Genomic DNA, 24,343 nt, shown 5'->3' with positions numbered 1-24,343 from the left:
GAAACACACAAACTTCGGGTTAAATTTTAATAGCCATGGGGTGATCTTTGCCTTAGAATACATCTTAGATGCCCTCTCTTAATGAAAAGAAGAACTTTACAAGATAATCTAGATCAGGGGTTGGCAAACTATGAGCCTTCAGGCTAATCTAACCTGCTTGCTGGACAGAGTAGGAGAGAGCCCTAAGAATAAAATGTTGGAGAACGGCCACATTCATTTGCTAATATACTGCTGAGAGCTGTTTTCACTCTATAGTGGCAGAGTTGAGTAGTTGCAATAGAGACCATATGTCCCACAAAACCTAAAATATTTGCTTTCTGCCCTTTACGTAAAAAGTCTGAAGAGCCTGATCTAGATTACTGTGTTTTCCTGAAGTTTTACAGCCCAATTCTGACCATCAGAGATTGCTCATAGGTAGCTGAGCACACACAGGTGGAGTTGAACCATCATTATTCCCATGTCTTAAAATGTAGATCACTTCCTCAGCACTCTATGGCTTCTTCAGAGATGTTTTTCATTAAGAATTCATCTCCCCTTAGGGGTGCCAGAGTGGGCTCAGTCTATTAAGAGCCCAACTCTTGATTTCAGCTCAGGTCATGATCTCAGGGTTGTGGGATTGAGCCCACATCAGCTTCTGTGCTGGGCATGGAGCCTGCTTAGGCTTCTTTCTCCCTCTCCCTCTGCGCCAACCCCACACCACATGCACGCATGGACTCTCTCTCTCTCTCAAAAAAAAAAAAATTCATCTCCTTAAAGTTAATACTGCAATGGATATATGCAATGCAAAATTCTTATATAATTTACTATTTTTTCATATGTGACTTTGAGGATTAAGGGATACGACACGTACAACTGGTTGTCCTTGTCTTCATTCATACTAACTGAAACACAGGCTTATTCAGGGTGACACGGCACCCATTGAAAAACTACGTTTACCAGTTTTCCTTGCACCTAGAGATATCCATATGACACAGTTTTGATGAACAACAAAAGGGCTTAGGTTATTGTCTCCATAATTTCTTGTTTCTGTTAGCATTAGTCCTCTTCTCTTCTCTTCTCTTCTCTTCTCTTCTCTTCTCTCTCTTCTCTCAGTTTTATTGAAATACATATAATCTTATTACTCATATTATATTGACTATTTTCTCTTTTGCCTCAATGTGAGGAGGTGACTTCACCAGCTAACAAAGATGAAAGAAAACTCTGCTTGCCTATAACAAAGGAGAGAAGGAGAAAGGCCAGCAATACCAACTGGGCGAGTGCTTAGAATGTGACCTGTAGATGGGTGGAACCTTGTCCTGTATCCTCCAAGCATTGAGCACATTTCAAATGTGCCTGGAACACGTTAGGGATTCAATAAATACCTGCAGAATGAATAGATTACCTGAGAATGATCTGTCAGCAGAATGAGTCCCTTCACCACACTAACAGGGTCACCAGAGGCTGACAGCATTTTGGACATCAAATCACTGTATCCGTTGAAAAAAGTGACAGGTCTGAGCTGAACATCAAAGAGGATGGCTGACATGCCAGCATAGGAGTCAAGGTTCTCCTCCCCCTCATCAGGAGTAGCTGCAATCAAGCCCTCCAGACCTTGTGCTTCAATGACCACCTGTGAAAAAATGGAGATGACAGTCATGACAGAAGCTCCCTGCCTGTTCTGTCAGTGATGGTGAGGCTTCTGAACTATTGCTAGAACTTTCCTCAGGGTCAAAAAGTCAGATATCTGCAGCAGCTAGGCAAACAAAAACAAAACAAAAATAGGAAACCAACTCTATGCCTGAACAGAAGGTGAATTTATTTTCTTCATTTAATCCTTAAAACCTTTTATCCATTTTGTAGGTGAGGCAAAACCAAAAACCAAAAAACTCAAATGGCCGAGGCAGAACTCAAGCCCCTTCTGTCTGACTACCATGGCCAAGAGCTTTCCATTGTATGATGTCACTCTCAAGACCCTTAATCCCTCTAGGACTGTCACACATAATGAATCAGCTGTCCTTCAGAGCCCCTAAAAGGAGATGGAGAAATATTGGGATAGTGGCCATAAGGCGGCTGCTACAAGAAGGCGTGGAACATGCTAAGCCATGACTCAACACCTTTCCTGTCAAACTTTTCTCTCAAGCTGAAAGAAGAGATGATGGGGGCTCATATCAAGATCTCTCCCATAAATAGGAATCCTATATATTCTCTGTCCTCCATACCCAGCCCTGTAACCACTGGGTGTTTGACATTTCCGAGTGCATATCAGCAAACAGATGGTGATTCCTCAGGCAGAAGGACATAGTATTCTGACTGGAGTCTCATCATAGGGAATAGTAATATGATATTGATAAGAACTCAAGTTTGTGTAGTATTGGATCATTTTTAAAGCTAAATGAGCTTAATGAGAAGGTTATAATTTGAAATGCATAAAAACTAAAAATAAAGTATGTTTTGTAATTAGGAAGTCTTTATAGACTGTAATGAAATTTTGGATAAAAATAAAGAGATGGAATTCAGCCAGTTGTCAAATGCCTCCACTTTATTCTTTTCTCTCCTAGTGGTACTTAAAAATGTAGATGGACTCTTTAGAGAGTCAAAGTTTTTATTATGAGGAATCAACCCCCCTTTCCTAGAAACATCTAGAGAAGGAAAATATATTCCAGGGTTAGGTAAGTGGAGCCTGAAGGAATATATCTATGAATAAAAATAAAATATTTTTTAAAGCGTAAGTAAAATATATTAGCACAATTTCAATTTTGTGAATAGGTTTGCCTTTGAAATGACAAATGGATATTTGGCAAGTCCACTAAATCAAGTCACTTAGGTTTCAAGTACATACTTGAAACTCTCTGGGGTTATAAACCATATATAGCACCCTGCAGATGATGGAATCATGAGCAACTTAAAATAGAAGCCACCATTAGCTTACACATTCTATAGTGTTACCATCAGTATGTATTTTATTCTCTTTGGACTAATTTTTTATATACTTCATTAGGCAAAACTAATGGAAAATGAGTTACCTGGCTACTGTGAAGATGAGACTTCCCAATGTACTGAAAGATGTTCAGGTTACTTCTCCTTAGAATGCCAGAACCAGAGTAAAGAATGTCAAGGCTGTAAGTAGATGCCAAATGGGGAGCACCTAATGACAAAGCAAAACAAAATAAAACAAACCCCCCTGTGATTTAGTAACAGTTCTAGCAATACCAACTTGGGGAAGGGCAGAGTCCAGGGAGAACCCCTTTCTGGGTGACATACGTGTTATGTAGCCAGTATAGGCAGAAGAGGATCCACTCTTGGAGAAACGGTCGTAATTATGAGCAAGCATATCCTTCAGAACTCGACGGACCATTTTGCTGTAACACAGAAAAGGAAAAAGCTGCACATTCATTGTAATGGCTGCTTCCCATATCAGATTTGGAAAAAAAACAAATCCTCACTGGAAAAAAGAGGGGGCCAAATTTTCCTCATGCCGCTCCAAGACCGGGGAGGTGCCAGCTGGAGTACCAGCATTAGGATTAGGGCTTTCCCTTTCATTCCTCAGATATTTGAAATTCGGGTTGGTATCAAAATGACAGCAAGGCGAGGACACCCAGCTATGAATGGCTTAAACCAACTGATGACACACCTCAGGAGTGGAAAACACATGTTCTATGAATCATCATGGTTCTATTGTTAAATAGTATATACTTTCAAGGAAAACTGTACCAAACTGGGGGGGAGGAGTTGCCCAATGTTTCTTTAAACATTTTCCTATGCCTTCTGATGTTATCATTGGCTGATGATATGTTACAGTTCATTTCCAGGAATTTTTTCTACTTATGGAGTTTTTAATTAAAGAGATATCTCAGTAAAACACATATATGAAAGATTATCTCCTCTAAAGTAAGTCCTCAACCTTACCCCATGCCTCTGTCTTGCCTACCATCTAAGGAGTGTTGTGATCTTTCCAATCTTAACTATTTAACACTAGTCATATCAGTAATAATAACATTATGATAATACCACAAAACATATCAAAATAATCAACTAAAGAAATCTGGATCTAAATCTGAGGTAGAAAATTATTGAGGGGAGGGAATGGTTACCCTATTGGTACCCCCCAACACAATATGACTAAGTTATATTAGCCTGAAGAAAAAAGGATAAGGAGGTCATGATCGCTATCTTCAAATATTCAAAGGGCCTGCATATGATGAATGATTAGACCTGCTCAGTCTGCTCCAGAGATTGGGGCAAATAGGGCCAAAAGGAAGTTTTCAGTTACACAAAGAAGAACTAAGTGATAGTCTCTGAATAATGATACAAGTTCCCTCAGAAGAGGTGAACCCCCCACCCCTGGACAGGTGGAAGCAAAAATTAGACTCCACCTGCCAGAAGACTAGACACCCCCCCCCCTCCGACACTGAAGAGAGATACCAAGCAAAGTGGCCTGTAATGTCCTTTCCAACTCTAACCATTCTGGCCCTGAGACTCTGACTTGCAGTGTTTGTGACAAACAAAAAGATAGAAGTCAAATCCATTCTACTTGGAATACACGTCTACTGGCAGACTTTGCTTCTTCCTCCCTCACTCATCTGTTCCTTCTTCCTTATCTGTCCTGCTCTTTTCCACCTGGTTTCTGGTCTTCCCACACCCTCTTCTTCTACTGCCTTTAATTTTTTTCCCCTTTCTCTTCATCTATTTTCCAACCTCCCCCATGTCTGTTTTCCTTTTCAACTAGAAACACTCAAATTGGACCTTTCCTGGGGATCCTGCTGTGCAAGGATCAGTAACTTGACTGATAACTCAGAGGGGGTGGGTGGGTAGAAATTTCTTTTCCAGCCCTCTCATTTAGGTGAGAAAGTACAGAGAGCTCTGGGGAAACCTCCCTTTGAAGGGAGACATCAGTGAATTCAGAAGAAGAAACCTGGGGACTGGAAGGAAGATGAATCCAGTAAGAGTTCTGAGAGCGATGAAGTCTGCTGATCCCGCTCTTCATACCTTGCATAGTCCCAAAATGTGAGCCATGCCTGAGGTTTTTAACTTAAATGGTAGATTCATTTGATCTGTGATAGACAAGGCTTCAATGTTAGATCACTAACATTTGAAAAGCTAACAGTGAAGACCATTTGGTGAGAATTTATATCACTTTGTTGTGCTATTGATAAAAATCATCCTATTAAAAATGTAGTTGGGTTCTGGGACACTACAAACTAAATATACATTGGCAATATATATTTATCAGACTAAATAGGAGACCTAAAGTAAAAATCATACCCTGGGTTTCAAATCATAGTGCCAAAATGAAGTATCTGGCCTGCTAAATAGTTCTCATGGGAGATTTGGCAAACTCTGGTTTTATGTAACATAACCTAGCATAATGACCACATCATTATTATTAGCTACATGTGTGCTACACCAATATACAAACAAGCTTGAGCAAATAAAATAAAAAAGCTTGCTTAAATAAACAGAGAGGCAGGTGCACTCTATCATACCTTGCAGGAGTTTCAAAACGTAGGATGTCCTGAACAACAGCGAGCATGTATTTATTCATTTCTTTGGGAAGCTCCCCAATAGAGAGCAGAATGTTTTTGACTTCCATGTAGGACGGATTGTTATTTAAAATGATAGTGGCTGCAGTCGTGCGTACAGTCTTTTCATGAACTTTACGATTCTGGTGGTATATCCTGTTCAAAGTCTTCTTTACCTGTTCAAAAGATGTCCAAAATAGTGCACATCTAGATGTTTTAAATTGGTATTGTGAGGACTAGTTTGTGCTCTAAAAAAATATGTGTGTATTCTTATATTTTCCAAGGTTCTTTACAATTAGTTTGGGGCCAAAATTCTGGCCAATGGGCCATGAACAGAATTGCTGTGGGTAACTTCTTGTGGGACCAAGACACTTAAGAGCTGCTTCTCCCTCTCTTTTTACTGCAACGGTAGTAAACTTAGAGCCACATTTCCCATTACCTACATGAGGCATGGCATGAATGGGAAACAAATTTCTAATAAGCTGAGATTTTTTTTAAGCTCACTTGTTATTGCAGCATATCATGATGTTACCTAACTAATAATGATTTTTAAAGAGAATACTGCCACATGTCAATGGGGCTCTGGGGAGAGTAGGCTATATTAAGTGATATTTCCTTCCATGAAGTCCTTCATGGTCTTCCTTTACCCTTTTTTTTTTAATTAATAAACCTGATTTTTTTAGAGCACTTTTAGGCTCACAGCAAAACTGAGCTGAAAGTACAGAGAGTTCCTATATGTCCCTTGCTTCCAGACTCCCCCCTGCCCAACACACATGCAACCTCCCCCTCTAGCAACATCCTGCAGCACAGTGGTACATTTGTTACATTTGATAAACCTATACTGACACACCATTGTCACCCAAAGTCCACAGGCTACATTGGGGAATGCTTTTAACAAAATATTGACACCAAAGAAAATCTGCCAAAATAATTTCTGGGGACTGGAAGGACTGGAATTTTGTTGGCTACTAGCCTCGCCTAACAATATGTGGTATGGGGGGTTCTGACCTAGGCATTTATAAGCAGTCATTTCAATTCCACTTCCCTCTTCTCTTTCCTATCTCCCCCAAATGTTGGCCTTGTTCTCAAGTATATAGAAGTTAAATAACTCACCTGAGCACAAACAACTGGGAAAAAAATAGACAGAATTTATATGTAGGTCTGTCTGTCTCAAAAGCCCTGACCCTCGCCATGATGCTTTGCAGCCCACCAACTTTGACACAAAAGTAGTGGGAAGGTGCTCAGCTGCAAACTGGAAATATTCTCAGCAGGCAGCTTATCTTGAGATTTATAAACTTTTCTGCTCTAACAGAAGTTTAACTTAGATGGCTTCCTGAAAATGTAGCTATAGGAAACAACACACATAATACTTAAGCCAGGATATTTCAGTGTTAAATTTAAGAGCATCTTAAAGCTTACGGAAGTAAAGGTATTTCTGGAAAGAATTTGTTTCTTAAAATAAGAGGATGTGCTTCAATATTTTGCTTCGGGATATAGGACATTATCTATTCAAATGTAAGGCTGCTTCAGAATAGCCTTAAATTCAATTTAATAGTTATTTCTAAACAGGAAAGAGATGGTTCATTTGGGGAAGAAAATAGGGTGACTTCAGAGAACTTTGCATTTGACTCAAGTTTAGACATGCTTCTTTTCCTTTTGTGAATGTTGCAAATACTCTTGGGGCACTTACCTCATCAGTTATGAAATGCACATCGTATCTCTGGAGAGTGGTGGTAGCGAGGTGGCTGACAGGCCCTTCTGCCTCTGCATATTTCAGAAGGAGTGGGATGCCTTCCGGAAGCAGAGCATTCTTCAGTGCCAGCAGGTACATCATGGTGTCCTCTTTTTTCTCTGTTCTTTCAAGTCCTCCCAGGATTAACTTCTTGGCTTCTATCACTGCCTAAAAGAATCACACACTACCTCAGACATACATATAATAATACATTAAATAAGTCTTGGACAATACTGGCTTCACTGTTGGGGCCAAGAAAACAACCTAAATTGTTAGAAAGTTTTGCAGTGGTTGACTGAGATACACAATGAAAATGAACAAGTATACTTGATAAAGGTGTGTTTTTTCAAAAATCCATATATAAACATATTCTTAAGGAACAATGAGTGCAATTAATAAGATACATTTTCTTTTGAACACATTCTGAATGTATAAAATTATTTTTAAAATTCTCTTGTAATTGATTACTCATTGAACTGCCCACTCATTGAATTTCTAAAGCAAAAATTAGATGGCACCTTTGTGACACCACACACTTTTTCTTAAGTAACAATTTGATGAAAGTACTTAGACCTTGACCATACGGTCTTGTTCTAAATGTTTAAATTTGGAATCAAGTGCTTGTTTCCGCTTAAATCCAAATTTGATTAATGCTGCCATACAGTTCAGGAAATATTTCTTAAATGCCTTCTATGTGACAGATATTTTGATAGGTACTTTTCAAATATGCTCTTTAATCAAAAAGGCCCCCTTTTCTGGCCTAGAATAAAAAAAGAATTGAGTATAAGTTAACAGTTTAATGGAAAAGCAAATTATAAAATAGGGACACCTGGTTTCTGGTCTTTGCTACTACATTTTTTTAGGGGCTTCAGTTTCATCTTTAAAGATTCCTAAGATCTGATTCATTTATAGGATTTGCAAATTCTGAAATTAGGCAGCAGGTATACACACACACACACACACACACACATATACACATAGTAGAGGGGAGAGAGAGAGAGAGAGAGGGAGAAAGATAGGGGTGGGGGAAGATATAAAGGTCTCCAATAGAAGGAAAGATACTAAATTTCATGTGTAACCAGAGAAATGCCATTTTACAACTATCAGACTGATTAAAAGATACAGAAGTTTGATAATATACTTTCCCACTGAGGCTATGGGGAAATAGGTATTCTCGTGCATTATTGGTGAAAACATAAAATGGTACAATTCCTAAAGAAGATAATTTGGCAAAAGCTAACATATCTGCATTTTGTTCCAGCAACCCTAGCCCTGAGGCTCCATCTCCAACAATAAGAAAAAATATGCCTAAGATTATTCATCTCAGCATTATTTGTAATTGTAAAATGGCAGAAATCACCTCGTGACCATATGCAAGAGATGCTTGAATACACTGGTATATAGTACCAGTATATATATAATGTATATAGAATGCTGTATTTTATGAAAGAAAAAAAATATGTGTGTACATCTGCTTACTGTCGTAAGAAGAAACACAGGAAGGAGAAACCAACAACTAAGGACATCAAGTATGTGGAGGAGGCAGGTGAGAATGGGTAGAAGGGCTAGGAAAGGAAATAGGATCCCTTTGAGAATGCTTTTAAAAGGTAGTTTTGACTTTTGAACCTTGTTATTATTTCACATATTCAAGAAATAAAATTAAATCAACAAGGATCGAAGATTGCCAAAATTGAATTCAAACAGAAACAAACATAAGTGTATATCAAACTGCTAACATCATTAAACAGAAGAGAATAACAAAGACTTGATGCAAGAGACTTCTGAATATAGAGCTCTGGCTGTACCCATTTAGTGGATTATATTCTAAGAACAAAAAGAACTATGATGGTCTTAAACTTTATTTAGTCTGACTTTTGTAGCAATACTGGTATAGCAATTCCCAAACTATTTCATGTGTGTTATAGGAATGAGCAAATGAATCAATATATTGATGTTCTTGAACATCAAGATTCTCGCTGTAGAAGGAAGACAAACACATGGAATGGGAGGAAAGAAGCTTGTCGCATTGGGTTGGAATTAAAGATAGCAGTATGAGCTCGCCACATAATAAATATAGATATATATATTTTGTCCACCATAAGGGCCTAGATGTAATAGCACTCAAGTAATGTGAAGTAAAAGGGATTAAGGGATAAAATGCCAGATGTCTCCAACCCACTCTCACCTGGTTCAGTAAAAATACAAATAAAATGAGATAAATCAGAATGAGATACTAGAAATATGCAAGATGTTAAAAATTGGCAAACCTAGGTGAAGGATACATAGAGTTTCAAGGAATTATGCTATTCTCACCACTTTTCTGTAGGTTTGAATTTTTTCAAATACAAATTTGAGGAGAAATGAAATTAAGGTGGAAGGAGGTCAAAATGTAGGCAAAAAAAACTAATAAGAAAAAGAAATAGGAGACTTTGTACTCAGTGAGTAAACTTGTCTGGCTGTCACAGGGCAGGTGAGAGTTTTCACATTAGTAAATGCTGAAAAACTTCAGCAATCGACAGGATAGCAGATAACTTCGGGGCAGTAAAAGTATTGTATGTCCTGTAGATACCCTAAATTTTTCCTGAGAGGCTAGAGGTAGATAGATATTCCATCACAGAAAGTTGAAAAGCAAACGTCAACAATTACAACAGTCCATCACGTGGCTAATTATCTTCAAAGATACATTTTTTAAAAAGTTGCCCCAAAACATTAACAAATTGAATGACAGTGGTAGTGGATAGTTTTAAGCTACCTATAAGATAACTTTTATGATTTGATGAGAATTTGGCTATCCCATTTTCAGCAAAACTTTACCTTTAATCCTTTGTTTGGTTTCCTTCTCATGCTACATTCTATTCTCTCCCAAGGTTGCAGCCACTCTGTTCCTGGCCCTAACTCCTCTTCTGGGCTGCAGGGCGCTATGGCCATCTGTCTTTTGGACATCTCAACTTGGCAGCCCAGAGGATTTCAAACTTAACATGGCCAAATCCATAGTTCCACCTTCCTCCCACCCCCAAACTAAGTTCTATAAACTGTTTAAGTGGATAACATCACCACACCTAGTATCCTACCCTGGAAGCATATTAGTCACCCAACTTCTTAGCCTCTTTCATACTCCCCCACTCCCTAGCCCATCAGTCACTGTGTAGTATTAACTCTACCTCCTTAATGACGCTTGAATCTGTCTCATTCTCTCAACCCTACTGCTTCTCTGTTAATTCAGACCTTTACTAATTCTTGCCCAGTTGTTGCAAATGTTTCCAATCAGTTCTCACTGGCTCTAATCTGGTCAACTGCCAGTCCATACACTGTTTCTTTACAAATAAAAAAATATCTGAGCATCTCATTCATCTGCCTAAAAACTAACTGTTTTCCCCTCCTTCTACGGAATGAAGGCCAGACTTGCGAGCTTCTCATTAATAAAGATCCAACTTCTTTTCTCTTTTCTCTCTTCCCTTCTTTCTTGCAGCTATACTCTCACCTGACTCACAAATATGAATACATTGTGCTCCAGCTCCACAGAATTTCTCACTGCTTTCAGCATACCAGACCTATTTTGACTTTGGACCTTTTCATGCATTGTTGTATTTCTCCTACAATGTCCTTCATTCCATACTATCATCTCTTTACCTAAAAAATTCTTTTAGACTAAGCTCAAATATCCCTATTTTGGTGAAACCTTCCCCAGTACCTCCAAACAGAATAGTTTGCTATATGTCCTGTATTCTCAGAGCACTTTGCTTATATTTCAATATGATTTTTGCTTGTATTTGATACATGGACTGGGAGTTCTTTGAGGATGGTTTTTTAATGCATCTTTATCTTATGCATTTTATGCATCTTTATATTAAAGGATTAATATCATACCTAGCACAAAGTAGATGCTCATTAAATATTGCTGAATGGATATTTTCATATATGAGTTTTGTCTTTAGCCAAAATATTTGACATATGATTACTGAAATAAATTGGCTACTCAAATAATTATGGAAATTGAAAAATATGAGAAGTCATATGACTTTGATGTCATAGAAATAGTACAAATTTGATCTCTGCCAGAACTCACTAGGATGATATTCAAACATTTTCATTGCCATTTCTTTTTTTAGTATTCTTTTTCATACTTAGTTTACATTCTAGTTATGGGTTGCCTCTTTCAGCACTATTTCAAGAATGTTCTCCCTGTTATTTTTAAGGGCAAGCACTCAGCAGGAAAAATAATATAGTGGTGTCCTTTTTGAGAGAGAAGAAAAATGCTGACTAGAAGCTGGCTGTGTAATAAATGTGGGCCAGAAAAAAAAGACTTTTTATATATTTAGTATCTTTAACTTATTTGCATTATAGAAAGATAGGCTTTGTTGGATATTAATCCATTTGGGTTTCCTATATCTAGTTAAGCCTACAAAGTGAGTTTTTGGTTTTTTATGAGAAAAAATGTTAAAATTGATAGTCCACTCAAGCAAATGGAGAAGCTTCGAGCAAATGAAATTAAAAACAAAATGTAAAGTTCTGGGTAATCAGAAGTAACTAAATTCCTTCCATCAAAACTCAAAACTGCAAACCACACTTCTTATAAAGTTCTTCTCAGGGCGCCTCAGTTGGTTAAATACCTGACTCTTGGTCTGCTCAGTTCATGATCTCAGGGTTGGGAGATCTAGCCTTGCATAGGAAACTGAGCTCGGTGAAGAGTCTGCTTGGGATTCTCTCTCCTCCCTTTGCACCTCCTGCTTATGCTCTCTTTCTCTCTAAAATAAATAAATAAACCTTAAAAAAATCTTCTCCTCTAGGAGATAGTCCTAGAGTCTAATATTTTTTTTAAAAAAATGAAATAGAAGGAAAAATGAATAACTGAATTATAAAGTATGTTAGATGACAATAATTGCTAGGAAATAGGGAAAGTGGAGTAGGGTAAGAGAGATTAGGAGTGCCAATGATAGGCAGCTCAGTGTGTATGACATAAAATGATCTGGAACTATATAATACATGAGATTGGATTTGCACTTACTTTGAGTTTGCAACCTTCATTCTGACACAGCTTCCTGACGAGGGCCCCAATGATGATCATAACAGTTTCTCTGATGTCATTGCTCCCAAAGGAACCTTTGAACTTACTCTATTAGCCAAACAGAGATAAAATAGATTATCAAAACATTTAAACATTTCCAATGGACATTTTAAGAAACGTTTTTTTAAGAAACAAAATAACCAATGTCTAAGAAAAATGTTTTTATGTTCCTAGATAGCAAATTCAAAATTTTGATTTGGGGACACTTAAAAATTCACTTTCTAACTTTGAATTAAAGAGTTATTAGAATCTCTCCTTTCCAGATCTCCTTAACATAGGTCTATGAACTTCTGAGACGTTTATGGATTGGGCTCACTGTGTCAGTGAACCAAAAAAAAAAAATCCATAAAATTTTGCATATGGGTGAAGAGAAGCTTCATTGCTTTTATCAGGTCCTCAAATGGTTTCATTTTCCAAAAATATTATGAGTTATTCCATTAGTTCATAAGGGGATAAGTGCACATTTTGTTTTTTAAATCTTGAACCCAAGAGAAGTCTAGCTTTTATTTCCAATATAATTTTTTTATATTGGAAGATTGTATCTCTTCAATGTATTGTATATTCAATGCCATAAAGACTTTTGAAATCAAAACAAATCCTCAAAAAATCAATTGTTGAGAATAATCAAGATTCATTTCCTCTGAAATTTTGTTCTATGTTATATTGTATGATAGGTGAATATAATCTTCTTAATTTCCTTACAATACAGTTTATGTTATTTTAAATGAATTGCAAAGAAGACACTGTGAAATAGTTTACTACAGTTAAGATTAATGAATAGATAATAATCTAATTACTGCTTAGACTCTTAATGAACTTTTTAGCAGTTGAGAGCCTTTATTTTTCCCAGTGTTCATTTGACTTACAATGAGGGCTCTCAGGAGTTCTTCATCAGGATGGGAGGCAAATCCACAGGCATAGAGAAACCTTTCCTGGAGGACAATGCTACTGTCACTTTTGAAATCCAAAAAGTCCAAAATGGCATCTAATGAGTCTGAAGTCTGAGCAGAGGTGACAGCATCTACCAGTTGAGGTCTAAGAAAAAGGGAGTCATGGATATCAATGTTTTGTGCACTTAGGAATTATTTAAATCTCTACCATTCACAGACTCTCCATTGATTTGAGTTTCCTAAAGAAGTGAAATTTTTTTATATAAACAAAAGAAAAATGAATAACTTCCTCAAAAAGACCCCCCTACTTTATTTTAAACCTCTCCTTTAATGCTTCTCTCTGTAACTCAACATATACTTAGAATATACAAACTAATTTTCCTGTAATAGCCTAAGCCAAACATAACTTGGAAATTTATATGCCAAAATTATACACATAAAATTATAAATTAGGTTCAAATTCTTTTCTGTATGAGTAATACATCAGATTTATGGTCTCAAATGTTGATTTTCTTTCTCTAATTAGCTTTGCAAATGTACACATTTCTCAAATGCCTAATTTAACTCAGGCGGTATTACTTAAAGAAAAGATGGGAAATCCTTTTAACTTTAATTTATATCCAAGAGAGAAGATTTTGTTCATTTTTCTTCTAAAAATAAAAAGTACCATGGTATATAGTTCAATGTTCAACCATAATGACTGTGTGTGGACAGAGTAGCGCTCCTATAGGCAAGTTCATTTCTAATTATATATACCAGTCATTAGGAATCTAGTTGGGTCTGGGATGGTAAAATTTCTGAAACTAGTTGTCGTACTAATGAATATATTATGTATGTAAGTTTATTCCGCATTGTATAAACACACTATACATGTGGTTAGTGCTTTATACTTAAAAAAAGGGATATGCTTGCACTATATCATTTTGTTCCTAGCAAAAACCTAGTGAATGAAGAAACTGAGAGAGAATACTTACTAGGTACCTATTATGCAAGTACTGCACCAGAAATTTTAGGTATGCAACTTCTCTTTTACCTTCATTTCTTTGTCTATAAGACAGGGCTAAAAATAGTGGTTACCTTAGTATTGTTGGGAGGAATAGATTACATAATCTATGTAGAGCACTTAGAACAGTGCTGGACACGTGGTAAACACTCAATAAATATAGTTATTAATACAATTACTTCATTTAATCCACAAAACATCTCTGTCAGTTTAATACTAATATTTCCCCTTATTTATGAGGAAACAGACTCAGATGTTCAAGGCCCCATAGCTGTTAAGTGTATAGCTGGGGTTGGAACTCAGGTTTTTCTGACTCTGGTATCCATGATCTTTTAAATATATTGGTGTTTCCCAAAGTGCTTTTTTTCCGTGTGATTCTAGCTCTATGAAATGCTGTAAGGAAAGGGCTCTTCAAGGTTATTTAAGCCTAGCAAATGTTTAAGGAAACTTGTACATAATAATTTACGACTAAAGATGTTGAAAATTTCTGCAGCCAAGAAAACTATTTGATTTGGTTTCACCCAGCATTTTTCCAACTCAGTTGCTCACAGATTTCTTTCCTCTTGGCATACTATTAAAATTCTTCAAATTACAGGATACACACAATGGACACTTTGGGAAATATTACATTCCACCATCCTGCCTTTCACTATGCTATAATAATTAGAAGGAATTATTCTCTGTATTTTACAGATGTTGAAAGTGAGGCTTGCAGAGGCTAAATGTAAATAATTTGCCCAAAGGATGAACGCTGTTGGAGGTCAAAATTAAAAACCAGGCCTTCCAGGTGGTTAGGTATTAACTCTTGATTTCAGCTCAGGTCATGATCTCAGAGTCCTGGGAATGAGCCCTGTTTAGGGCTCCCTGCCCAGTGGGGAATGTGCTTGAGATTCTCTCCCTCTGCCCCTCCCCCTGCTCTCTCTCAAATAAATAAATCTTAAAAAAAAAAAAAAAAAAACCCAAGTCTTCTGATTTTAGTTCATCCCAGTATCCTTTCTATTACATTATACTACATGTGGGTTGCATATTATATGGTACAATATTACATAAATGCAAGTATCCCCTGCTTTTCCAAAGTTTATGTTAGGCTACTTTGCTTTTACAAAAGACCTACATTAGTACCTGTTTTTGCTAACTAAAAGAGATCTGAAGAAGATTTTCACTTTTCCAAAAAAAAGGAGGGGTAGTTAAAAGTAAAATAGTATTCAATGTGTTTTGCAGCAAGCCTGTTATAGAGGCAGCCATGCACCTTGAGCAGGAAGAGTGGCTCCACCAAGCCTCTTCCCAAGGAACTATACTCAGGATCTCAGCATCAGGCCACCATAGCTTAGAACTGTGTCTATGAGCATCTGGGCTTTATCTCAATGTATTCTGTGTATGCATTTGCAAGATGTGTCCTAAGGTATCAGAAAAACCTGAGAGGTTATTATTATTATTATTATTTTGGTTTGAAAATGCTCAAAAATTCTCCACGTAAATTAATGACAATTCTTTGCTTTAAACTATTTTAGGTTATAAAAGGTTTCATAGGGAGGTTCTACTTTTGGGTAGCAGGAGAAACTTGTAATCTGATTTAGGAAATACATCATGAAATAATCCAAATAATTACTATCTTAAGGCTTTTAGGACACAAATAAGGTTAAAGTTTAATGCAATCTCCATTCTAAACTAATGGCCAATTTTTAAACTTTTCTTGTCGGTACCCTTGCCTTTTCTATAAAGACAAATCTCTCTACAAATATATTTCAAAGTTTTATGATTAAAACAGGAGTCTGAGAATTTCTGACTTGTGTATCTTTCAACTTCTAGTTCAAATATTTATTTTTGAAGAGGCCAACCAACTCTGGTTAGTCATATGGAATTCCTATCAATTTTTTAAAATGTTCTCAAAGCAAGTAAATAACAAATAGAATAAAGAATAAATAGACTTTTTGAAAAAAAGCTAAATTCTTTTCTTTGTAGAATTGAGTCCTTTGAACTCAGTGACTACTGCTACTGCTACTGTGTGTGTGTGTATAAGTTGGCCAATTTCCATTTTTTACTATGGTAATGGCTAGTTTTAGCTGTTAAATTAATTGAACCGTCTTCTGTATCATTGGGGTAATTAGTATCATACAGGTGAATTTATATTTACAAATCTTTATTATAGACAAAAAAAACACTTGTATTTACAAAGTAAATTTGAGAATTAAGTCAACTATCTTTACTATGTATGTCAATGAATCACACTTCCACCAAATATTCAAATAATGTTCAGATTTCTTTTTTTCTAGATTCTCTTTGACTATTTACCTTAGTTCTCAATTTTCTGAATAAAAAAAAATAGCTTCAATGGGTATGGTCACTGGATCCTTAATAAAATCATAGTTGGATTAATTGGGTAATGGGCATTAAGGAGGGCACATGATATGAGGAGCATTGGGCATTATATGCAACTGATAAATTATTGAATATTACAGCTGAAACAAAAGATGTACTATATATTGGTAATTAAATTTAAAATAAAAAAAGAAGTCATACCCCTTTTTTTTTGTTTTTATAATCAACTTCGGAATCTTTTCAAATGTAAATTAATAGGTCCAAACACAGGGGGCAGGACGTGCATCCATGTCAGGATGAAGTCCTACCCCCTCCTTATCTACATGCCAATGTGGACCTGATTTAAACTCATAAACACTCAAAAAATGTTCATTCTGAGTCACTGCTAAAACCTTGTGTTGGCACATTTCTGGGCAAGTAATGGTTAAATTACTGTATTGTGGCATAGCTGTTTGATGAAAATGCAAAACAACACAGAACAATTAATTTGGAAGTTGGCCAGTTGATTAAAAAGGATCTTTCTTGTTTAAAAAGAAACCAATAACCTGGAAATGCTTGTCTACAGACAACCCCACACAAGATTTGGGAACTTACAATACTTCCTTGTTTTCAGCCTTTAGGATTTGGAGAATCTCTTCTCTTTTTGCAGTCCTGAGGTGCTGAATGAAGGCCAGGAAGTTTCTGGCAGCCTCAGCCTTGGAGAGGTTGTCAGGCTGCAGGTGTTTTCTGATGGACTGCCAGTGCTCCGCAAGCTGCAAAGAAACACTGCTGCAGGCTCACATGCCATTTGTGACTCTGGACATCCACATTGAAAAGGGATGTTATCCCCAGAAATAAATGTTTCCTTGTAACTGACAAGCAGAAGCTTTTTTGTATCTTACCTCAATATACCTGATTGTCGCTTGCCCCTCTCACATTTCTGTGACTCTCAGAGACAAATATAGAGGCCTGCTGACCCTGTGTGCAAGTCCTCTGCGGGAGGACCACTTTTGTCTATTAGTACTTAGCTCCAAAGAACTCAGGCTCCTGGGCCAATAAGATCATTACATAGTTACATCAAGGGAATTATATCTAAGGCCAGGCTTTGACTACCATCTTGCAACTATGCAGAATTTTCCTTAACAGCAGGATATGTTGGAGGGGGAAAAAAGTAAAACTGCTAAATTATTGTGCCAGTTTTCTTGTGTACTTGGACCTCACTGAAAATCAGTCTCTGTAATAACTGAACTCCCAAGTCTATCTCTTTATCGTATTGTTTTTATAAAGTTCAATGTTTAATTATGCTGAGGTCTGAACTGTTCATTACTTATATGTTGAGTAGTATCTAGATAAAGGTAATTCTCATACTATTGTTATTCTCTTGTGGTTTTAACGATAGTAAATAATTCTAATTGGTGACATTCTGACTTTGAAATAAGCTAAGTAACTGATTTTTCATAGTTTACCACTTTTCCCCTAGTTGTAAATAATGTGTTTAATCCCATTAGTGACCTCCAGCTCTCTTATTCTGGAATAATCAGCATGCTACCAATATTTAAATTACTCCTTCTAATAAGCAATAGAAATATATTTTCTCTTTTTTAAATCTATCTTGGTTATCTAAACTTAAGAGGATATTCCAAAGCAAAACTCCAGCTATCTTTAGATAAATATCTACTGGGTCATTTCTGAGGACAGAGAGCACACCAGTGTGAATTCAGATTTTCTTTTCTTTAAAGGGTTGCAATGATGACAATGTACTGAAATTGGAAAAGCAATTCCTCAAAGACATCAATCCTTCCTACAATAAGGAAGAAGTAATTATCAAAAATCTAAAATGGCTTACAATATTTAATAACCATAGGGAGAGAAATAAGTGGCTCACAGCATTATAAAAGATGACTGGTTTCATCAGCCACTTTCCTAAATAATTTCCACCTTCATAGCACACATTAGAAAAATTACACTGAAATATAAACTGATATATGGAAGAAAAACAAATAAAAAATAAGATTTAAGAATGATAATTCTTCTTCCTTTTTGTTTTTCCCTTAGTTCAATTTTGATAAATTTGAGAAATTAGCAAGGAACTAATGTCTTATACTTTAAGCAAACTATATATTAGTACTTGATAATTCTACTTCTCTGAACACCAATCATATCCAAGGGAATGGCATCTTCCGGTAGCTACCAACAGAGCATGAAGCCACGGGTTTGCTCTCCTGACAAGAGGTTAAGTATTAGGAAATGTTAGACAGAAAATTTCTATCTGTGGGCATCGTCACAGGTGACTTATGCAATAAATGAAATTTCTCTTTGTTGGATTGAAAATGTTAATGATGATCAATACTTTGCCTTGGAGATGTGCTATCTCATTTCTGGCCACAATTGTAGGGGAGTTTGGGGTGTGGTAAAGAAGTGTTTCCTAATTTAGTAGAGATCTTGGTATCCTTTTTTTGTTCTCACAGCAATACTCGGAACACTGAGCTCAGAGCTCAGTAAAATATTAACCTGAGGACTCACTGCTACTCAGCGGCAGAACTTTCAGGATTCAGATCCCTGTCCATGCTCTTGACACTATATGCTTTCCACTAATTTCATTAAGCTCTCTATCCCCTCCTGCATACTATTCAGAAGCTGCCCTTAAGTCATAACATTTTAAATTTGGGATGAGTGGATGGTAATTATTTGTTAATCATTGTTGGATTACACATCATCTCAGGTGCATATTGTTAAGTGCTGGTGCCATTATAATTCAGTGGTGGTTGGTAGCTCTTTATAAACTTTTTTTTGAAAGAATTGACTGAAGCTTCCATTGGAGATAAAAGGAAAATAGAATTTTAAGCCATGATTATTCCCCTATCGGACCAGTTATTCACACTTACAGAAGGGCATCCTTTACACTCGCTCTGGAAGTTCTGTCCCATAATGGGAAGGGCTCTGTACTCTGAATTAACTGCTTTAATTATAGCTGCAACCTGCTTTCCAGGCATCAGTCTTGGGCCTGCTTCAGTGGTCTTCAGCTCTAATTTCTGCCTGTACAACAGAGGAAAAGAAATATCACATTAACAGCTTTCTTTTGAATGAACAAGCTACTGATTGTCATTCTTCTGGCAAACCAGATACTAATTTATTCATCCTACATAAGTCCGTGTCTTTCAAACTGCAAATCTCAGTAACAGAAACCTCAAGATAATTATTAAATCTTTCTGGAGCAACAAATTTACTCAAAGGTTTGAAAAATTGAGTCTGGATTTAACAGAATACAGTGAAGAAAACTTGCCCAGATGCTGAACAAGATATGTGATGGTACTTCTGAATTTAGCCCTGCTTTCTGAAAATGATGTCATCAATACAACCACACATCACTTATTAACTAAGACAATTAAGAAATCTTATTTACTAAATATTGCTTCAATGATATTTTTGCCTGTTGTGCTCTTTCAGAATCTTGTCTCTTTCCCATCAAGAGGTAGAGTCTGCATCCCTATCCTTGATCCTGGGCAGGACTCTGTGACTTCCCCAACTAAGAGAGGGACAGTGGAAGTGACACTACATGACTTCTAAGGCCAAATCTTAAAAGGAAATTCAGCCTTCATCTGGAATGCCAGAAGTGCATGTCCCTTCAGAGCCTTGAGCTGCTATGTACAAAGTCTGGCTCCTAAAGCCGCCATTTTGAGAGGCCACATGTTGATAAAAAGGCTCATGTTTGTGAGCCTCAGTAGTTTGAGTTTTTCCAGCCCAGATAATAAATAGATGAGGAAATAACCTTTGAACCAGCTCTGGTCGGTGACTACAACTACAGAACAGACCTGACAAGGCATGCCTTGCTGAGCCAAGGCAAGATACAGAATTCTGAGAGAGAATAATAAAATGACTGCTGCTTTTTGCACCACTAAATTGGGAGTGTTTTGCTGTAGGACAATGGAACCTGACAGACCTGGTAAGTAATTTAAAATATTTATTTTATATGAATATATATGAAAACAATATGGTGCAAAGTAAAATGAAAAATTCTATCCAGATGAGACTTCAAGAAATTTCAAGCATTTATGGCTTGAAGCACATCTCCAAAGACTTTGCATCCACTCTCCTCTGATATTAGAGCTACTTCAGAGAAAGTATTTGACAGAAATGGCATATGATAGAATATATTTAATGCTAGGACACTTCTATATTAAAATACAAAAACAACATATACTCTTAGATTTGAAAATTCTAGTTCTTAAGCCCATGAGGACTTCTTAGTGGAGAAATTTTCTCACATTGAAACAACAGGCTTGAATATGGTTAAGTACTACAAATCAAAAATACAAAAATTCTGTCATATGACTTTACTATGGAACTTTTTATGTATTTCTTAACAACAATAACAACAAAAATTTCAAGGAGAGAACATACAAATGCCACCACTTTTTAACCTTACCATTGGAAACATCTAACAGAGAAATTAGAAAATAAACTAGAATAAATCAGGTAGTTAGTCTTTTTTAAATGTAAATTTTATTCAATAAATGACTGGTACAATTTTAAATGAAATTCTATTAAAAAACAGCGAGTGCTTAATATATGCCAGACAGTGGGATCCCTGGGTGGCTCAACAGTTGAGCGCCTTGCCTTCAGCCCAGGGCATGATCCCGGAGTCCCAGGACCAAGTCCCACAACGGGCTCCCTGCATGGAGCCTGCTTTTCCCTCTGCCTTTGTCTCTGCCTCTTTCTCTCTCTCTGTCTCTCATGAATAAATAAATAAAATCTTTAAAAAATGCCATATAGTATTGTAGATGATGTTAAAAATAAAGGTGAACAAGATATAATCACAGTTTTCAAGAAGCTAATAGTCAAAATGAGGAAGCACTATATATCTATATCTATCTATCTATATATATTATATATAATGATATATATTATATATATATAACATACCTACATTTAACATTTGTAACATGTATATTTAGAAACCAAACATAACAATATAACAAAGAATAGGAAAGAAAATTTAAATTTCATCATTATCTTACTTTGATACTATATTGCCTGCAATGGTTGGTAGGAAATTCATCCGAAAAGCATGTATCTCTTCAGCAAACACAGCTATAACAAAGCTGTCTTCTATCTTATAGGTAGTAACAGCTGTGCCTTTTGAAGTGACACCCAAGACCTAAATAAATACATACATACATAAATACATATTTGTAGTTGTAACAATCAGCTTTTTATCTTTAAATCAAGTCAAATAGCAAACTCTTTTTTAAATCTTCAAACAAACTTCCCCTTAATACCTTCCCTTCACTGCCCAAACTTACAATATACGAAAAGAAACCTTTTCATTTGATATTGTGTGAAACAATAACCTAAACTAAAAATTATAAACGTTCCCAAATTATACTGTTACCTTATTGTTCTATTATTTTAAATTAACTCTACAAAATGTAATTATTTGGATGCCTTAAAGAGAGTAATATCAACCATACCTGATTTGAGGTTGTAAATCCAGGCCTCTCTATTTTGCATGAATCCAAGGCCTTAATTTTGGTCACTTTGTCTTGATGAGCCTGGTATGTCACCTTACAATCCCCAGAGATATCTACCTAAAAAAAAAAGTAAAAATACAATGTTTAGGATTCTCACATGGACCATTTAAATTCCAGTGGGAAGTGGCCTGAAAATTGAGTTTCCTGATATTGCCATGGGGTGCTGACTTTTGACTCATTTTGCCCAGGCTGACAAGACAGAAAGACAAGTAGAATTCAGTGTTTCCTGAAGCATATGGATTCTTTTCCATCCTCTTTTTTTGAGTCTTCCCACCATCCTTTTATTGCCCCAGTAATAATAGAGGATTTCCTACTTCTCTCTAACATCTAGTAAGAATTGGACAAATGGCCTGGTCATAATCAAAACCTCTGGTAAATGGGTAATTATGTGGGAAGACAATTTGACTTTTAATTCTGTATCTAGATGTGAATATGTGTGCGCATGAACATGTGTACACATGCTCTTTGACTAGCTGAATATAATTAGAAACCTTAAAAACCTGTGGGATTAATTCAACTCATTATAAGTCACATTAACAATATGAGTGTGGGCAAATGTATGCCAGTATGGACTGTTTAGCTTCTCTGAGCCTTCCCTCATGTCTCGGCCAGCACCACATCTAGCCTTTATTCTAGCAAACTACCAATATTCCCTTAGCTCAGCCCTGCCGTTAGATTTTCTCACCCACTCGTAGGTTGGCTGAATTCAGAAGAGGAAACTCAGACTCAATTCTGCCTTTGACTCAAAGTGTGATACTGGAGAAGCCACTTAACTTCTCAGTTTCTTTGTCTGTAAGATGAAGGAGGCTGGTATAGACCACTGGTTCCCCAAACTGACAATGTATCCAAACTATCTGAGAAAATTGTTATAATACAGATGCTCAGGTCCTGATCTACTGACAGAATCTCTGTGGTGAATCTAGGGAATCCATATCATAAATAAGGTCCCCATAGGATAGTGACGCACAGTGATGCCACTGAGAGGCTCCCCAATGTTTTCTGTATCTTTCTTGTCATTCATTCTATAAGTATCCTTACTATAATGGATTCTAATTTCTTTCACTCTGTATTTGAGTACAAATTGGGATAAATGGTAATTAGTTTCAAATGTAAATGAGACTTAACCACCCTACTCACTTTTTCTGAGCATTACCACAGTAGTAACTTTTTCACTCAATTTCTACAAATAGAAATCCATATGAGCAATTTTGGTAAGTATTGCAAATAATATTCTGGATCCTTAATCTTAGTAAGTACCTCATTGGTGGTTCCAGAGCTTAACTGCATCTGAAACAGACTAGCCAGGCCTCTCTTGAGATTTTCTATGGCCACTGGCTCATTTGGATATGAGTAGAACTCTTTGACCTAGTGGGGGAAAAAAAGACAAACATAAATGAAGCAAAAAGGCATTATGTATCAATAGCAGTATCTATCAGTCTGGGAGATAGAGACCTGTTACTTCAAAGCTAGGATTTCTTTTTTTGTGAAAAGAAACTATTTAAATTTCTAAGAAGCTAATCTCTGAGAATATGAAATTTTGGGAAATGGATAATTAAGTCTCTGAACATAATGGGCATAGCCTAGGGAAAGAAAGGGTAAACCAATTTAGACTGGGATTTCTATGAAAGCAAGAAGGATTGCTGAAGGAAGACAAATCAGGAATATTTTCTTTGAACATATCAATATGTTCCCTTCCTGTCACTCTGTTTGAAACAAAAATGAACCAGTGTTTAAAATAACAAAGAAATCAGTTAGTTCTTGGAAGAGAATGGCAATTATCACACTTGACACTCATAAGCTAGCACAGTCTCTAAGGATTATGATGAGCACCAAGACATGGCCATTGTGCCCGTGGACAAACTTCCACAGAGGTGACTTTTGCTGGCCTTCCAGAGGATTCATGTTGACCCTGAGTATAAGGAGATAGAGAAGGTTGGAGGATTTGAGGTTGAAATTGCTATCATTGCATGGCCTGTCACAGGCACTGCTTTGACTCCCTTCAGAAGGCAGGAAATGAGGTTGAAATGAAGAGGATGACTGTGATTTGTCTGTAATAGTCAATAGCTTAGCTTTGTTTTACCCTTGATATCTATCTGTAGGCCCAGGGGTGATAACAATTTCTCATACCAATTTGATAATTTAGGTCATGTTTAAGAAACAAGAATAAAAATACAAAGATAATTTTCTGGAAGTTCTGCCACTCTTCACCCTGTATTAACTCCAAACACATCACATAATTTAGAAATAGAGAATGGATATAACTTCCTTGTAAAAATCCCCAAGGTCTCTGGTAATTATAGCTGAGCATTCCTACTGGAAATATCCT

At 36.5% G+C, this 24,343-nt stretch overlaps 1 protein-coding gene across 3 annotated transcripts in view; it reads right to left on the bottom strand.

Annotated features, from left to right (window-relative positions):
• The window catches only part of MTTP (microsomal triglyceride transfer protein), a 56,257-nt gene that overhangs the window by 8,131 nt on the left and 23,783 nt on the right, over positions 1 to 24,343 (bottom strand). For all 3 annotated transcript variants that reach the window (XM_072810322.1, XM_072810321.1, XM_072810320.1), the window contains exons 4-15: positions 23,275 to 23,382; positions 21,958 to 22,074; positions 21,505 to 21,644; positions 19,372 to 19,522; positions 17,102 to 17,259; positions 13,162 to 13,330; positions 12,236 to 12,343; positions 7,189 to 7,398; positions 5,463 to 5,674; positions 3,241 to 3,338; positions 3,003 to 3,124; positions 1,382 to 1,609 (exon numbers count right to left, since the gene is read on the bottom strand). In XM_072810322.1, coding sequence (XP_072666423.1) covers positions 1,382 to 1,609; positions 3,003 to 3,124; positions 3,241 to 3,338; positions 5,463 to 5,674; positions 7,189 to 7,398; positions 12,236 to 12,343; positions 13,162 to 13,330; positions 17,102 to 17,259; positions 19,372 to 19,522; positions 21,505 to 21,644; positions 21,958 to 22,074; positions 23,275 to 23,382 — 1,821 coding nt within the window. The remainder of the gene's footprint in view (positions 1 to 1,381; positions 1,610 to 3,002; positions 3,125 to 3,240; positions 3,339 to 5,462; positions 5,675 to 7,188; positions 7,399 to 12,235; positions 12,344 to 13,161; positions 13,331 to 17,101; positions 17,260 to 19,371; positions 19,523 to 21,504; positions 21,645 to 21,957; positions 22,075 to 23,274; positions 23,383 to 24,343) is intronic.

The sequence above is a fragment of the Canis lupus genome, chromosome 33, assembly GCF_048164855.1.
Source record: "Canis lupus baileyi chromosome 33, mCanLup2.hap1, whole genome shotgun sequence".
Lineage (NCBI taxonomy): Eukaryota > Metazoa > Chordata > Mammalia > Carnivora > Canidae > Canis > Canis lupus.
Note: the sequence above shows the minus strand (reverse complement) of the source record. Positions and strands in the feature narration are given on the sequence as shown.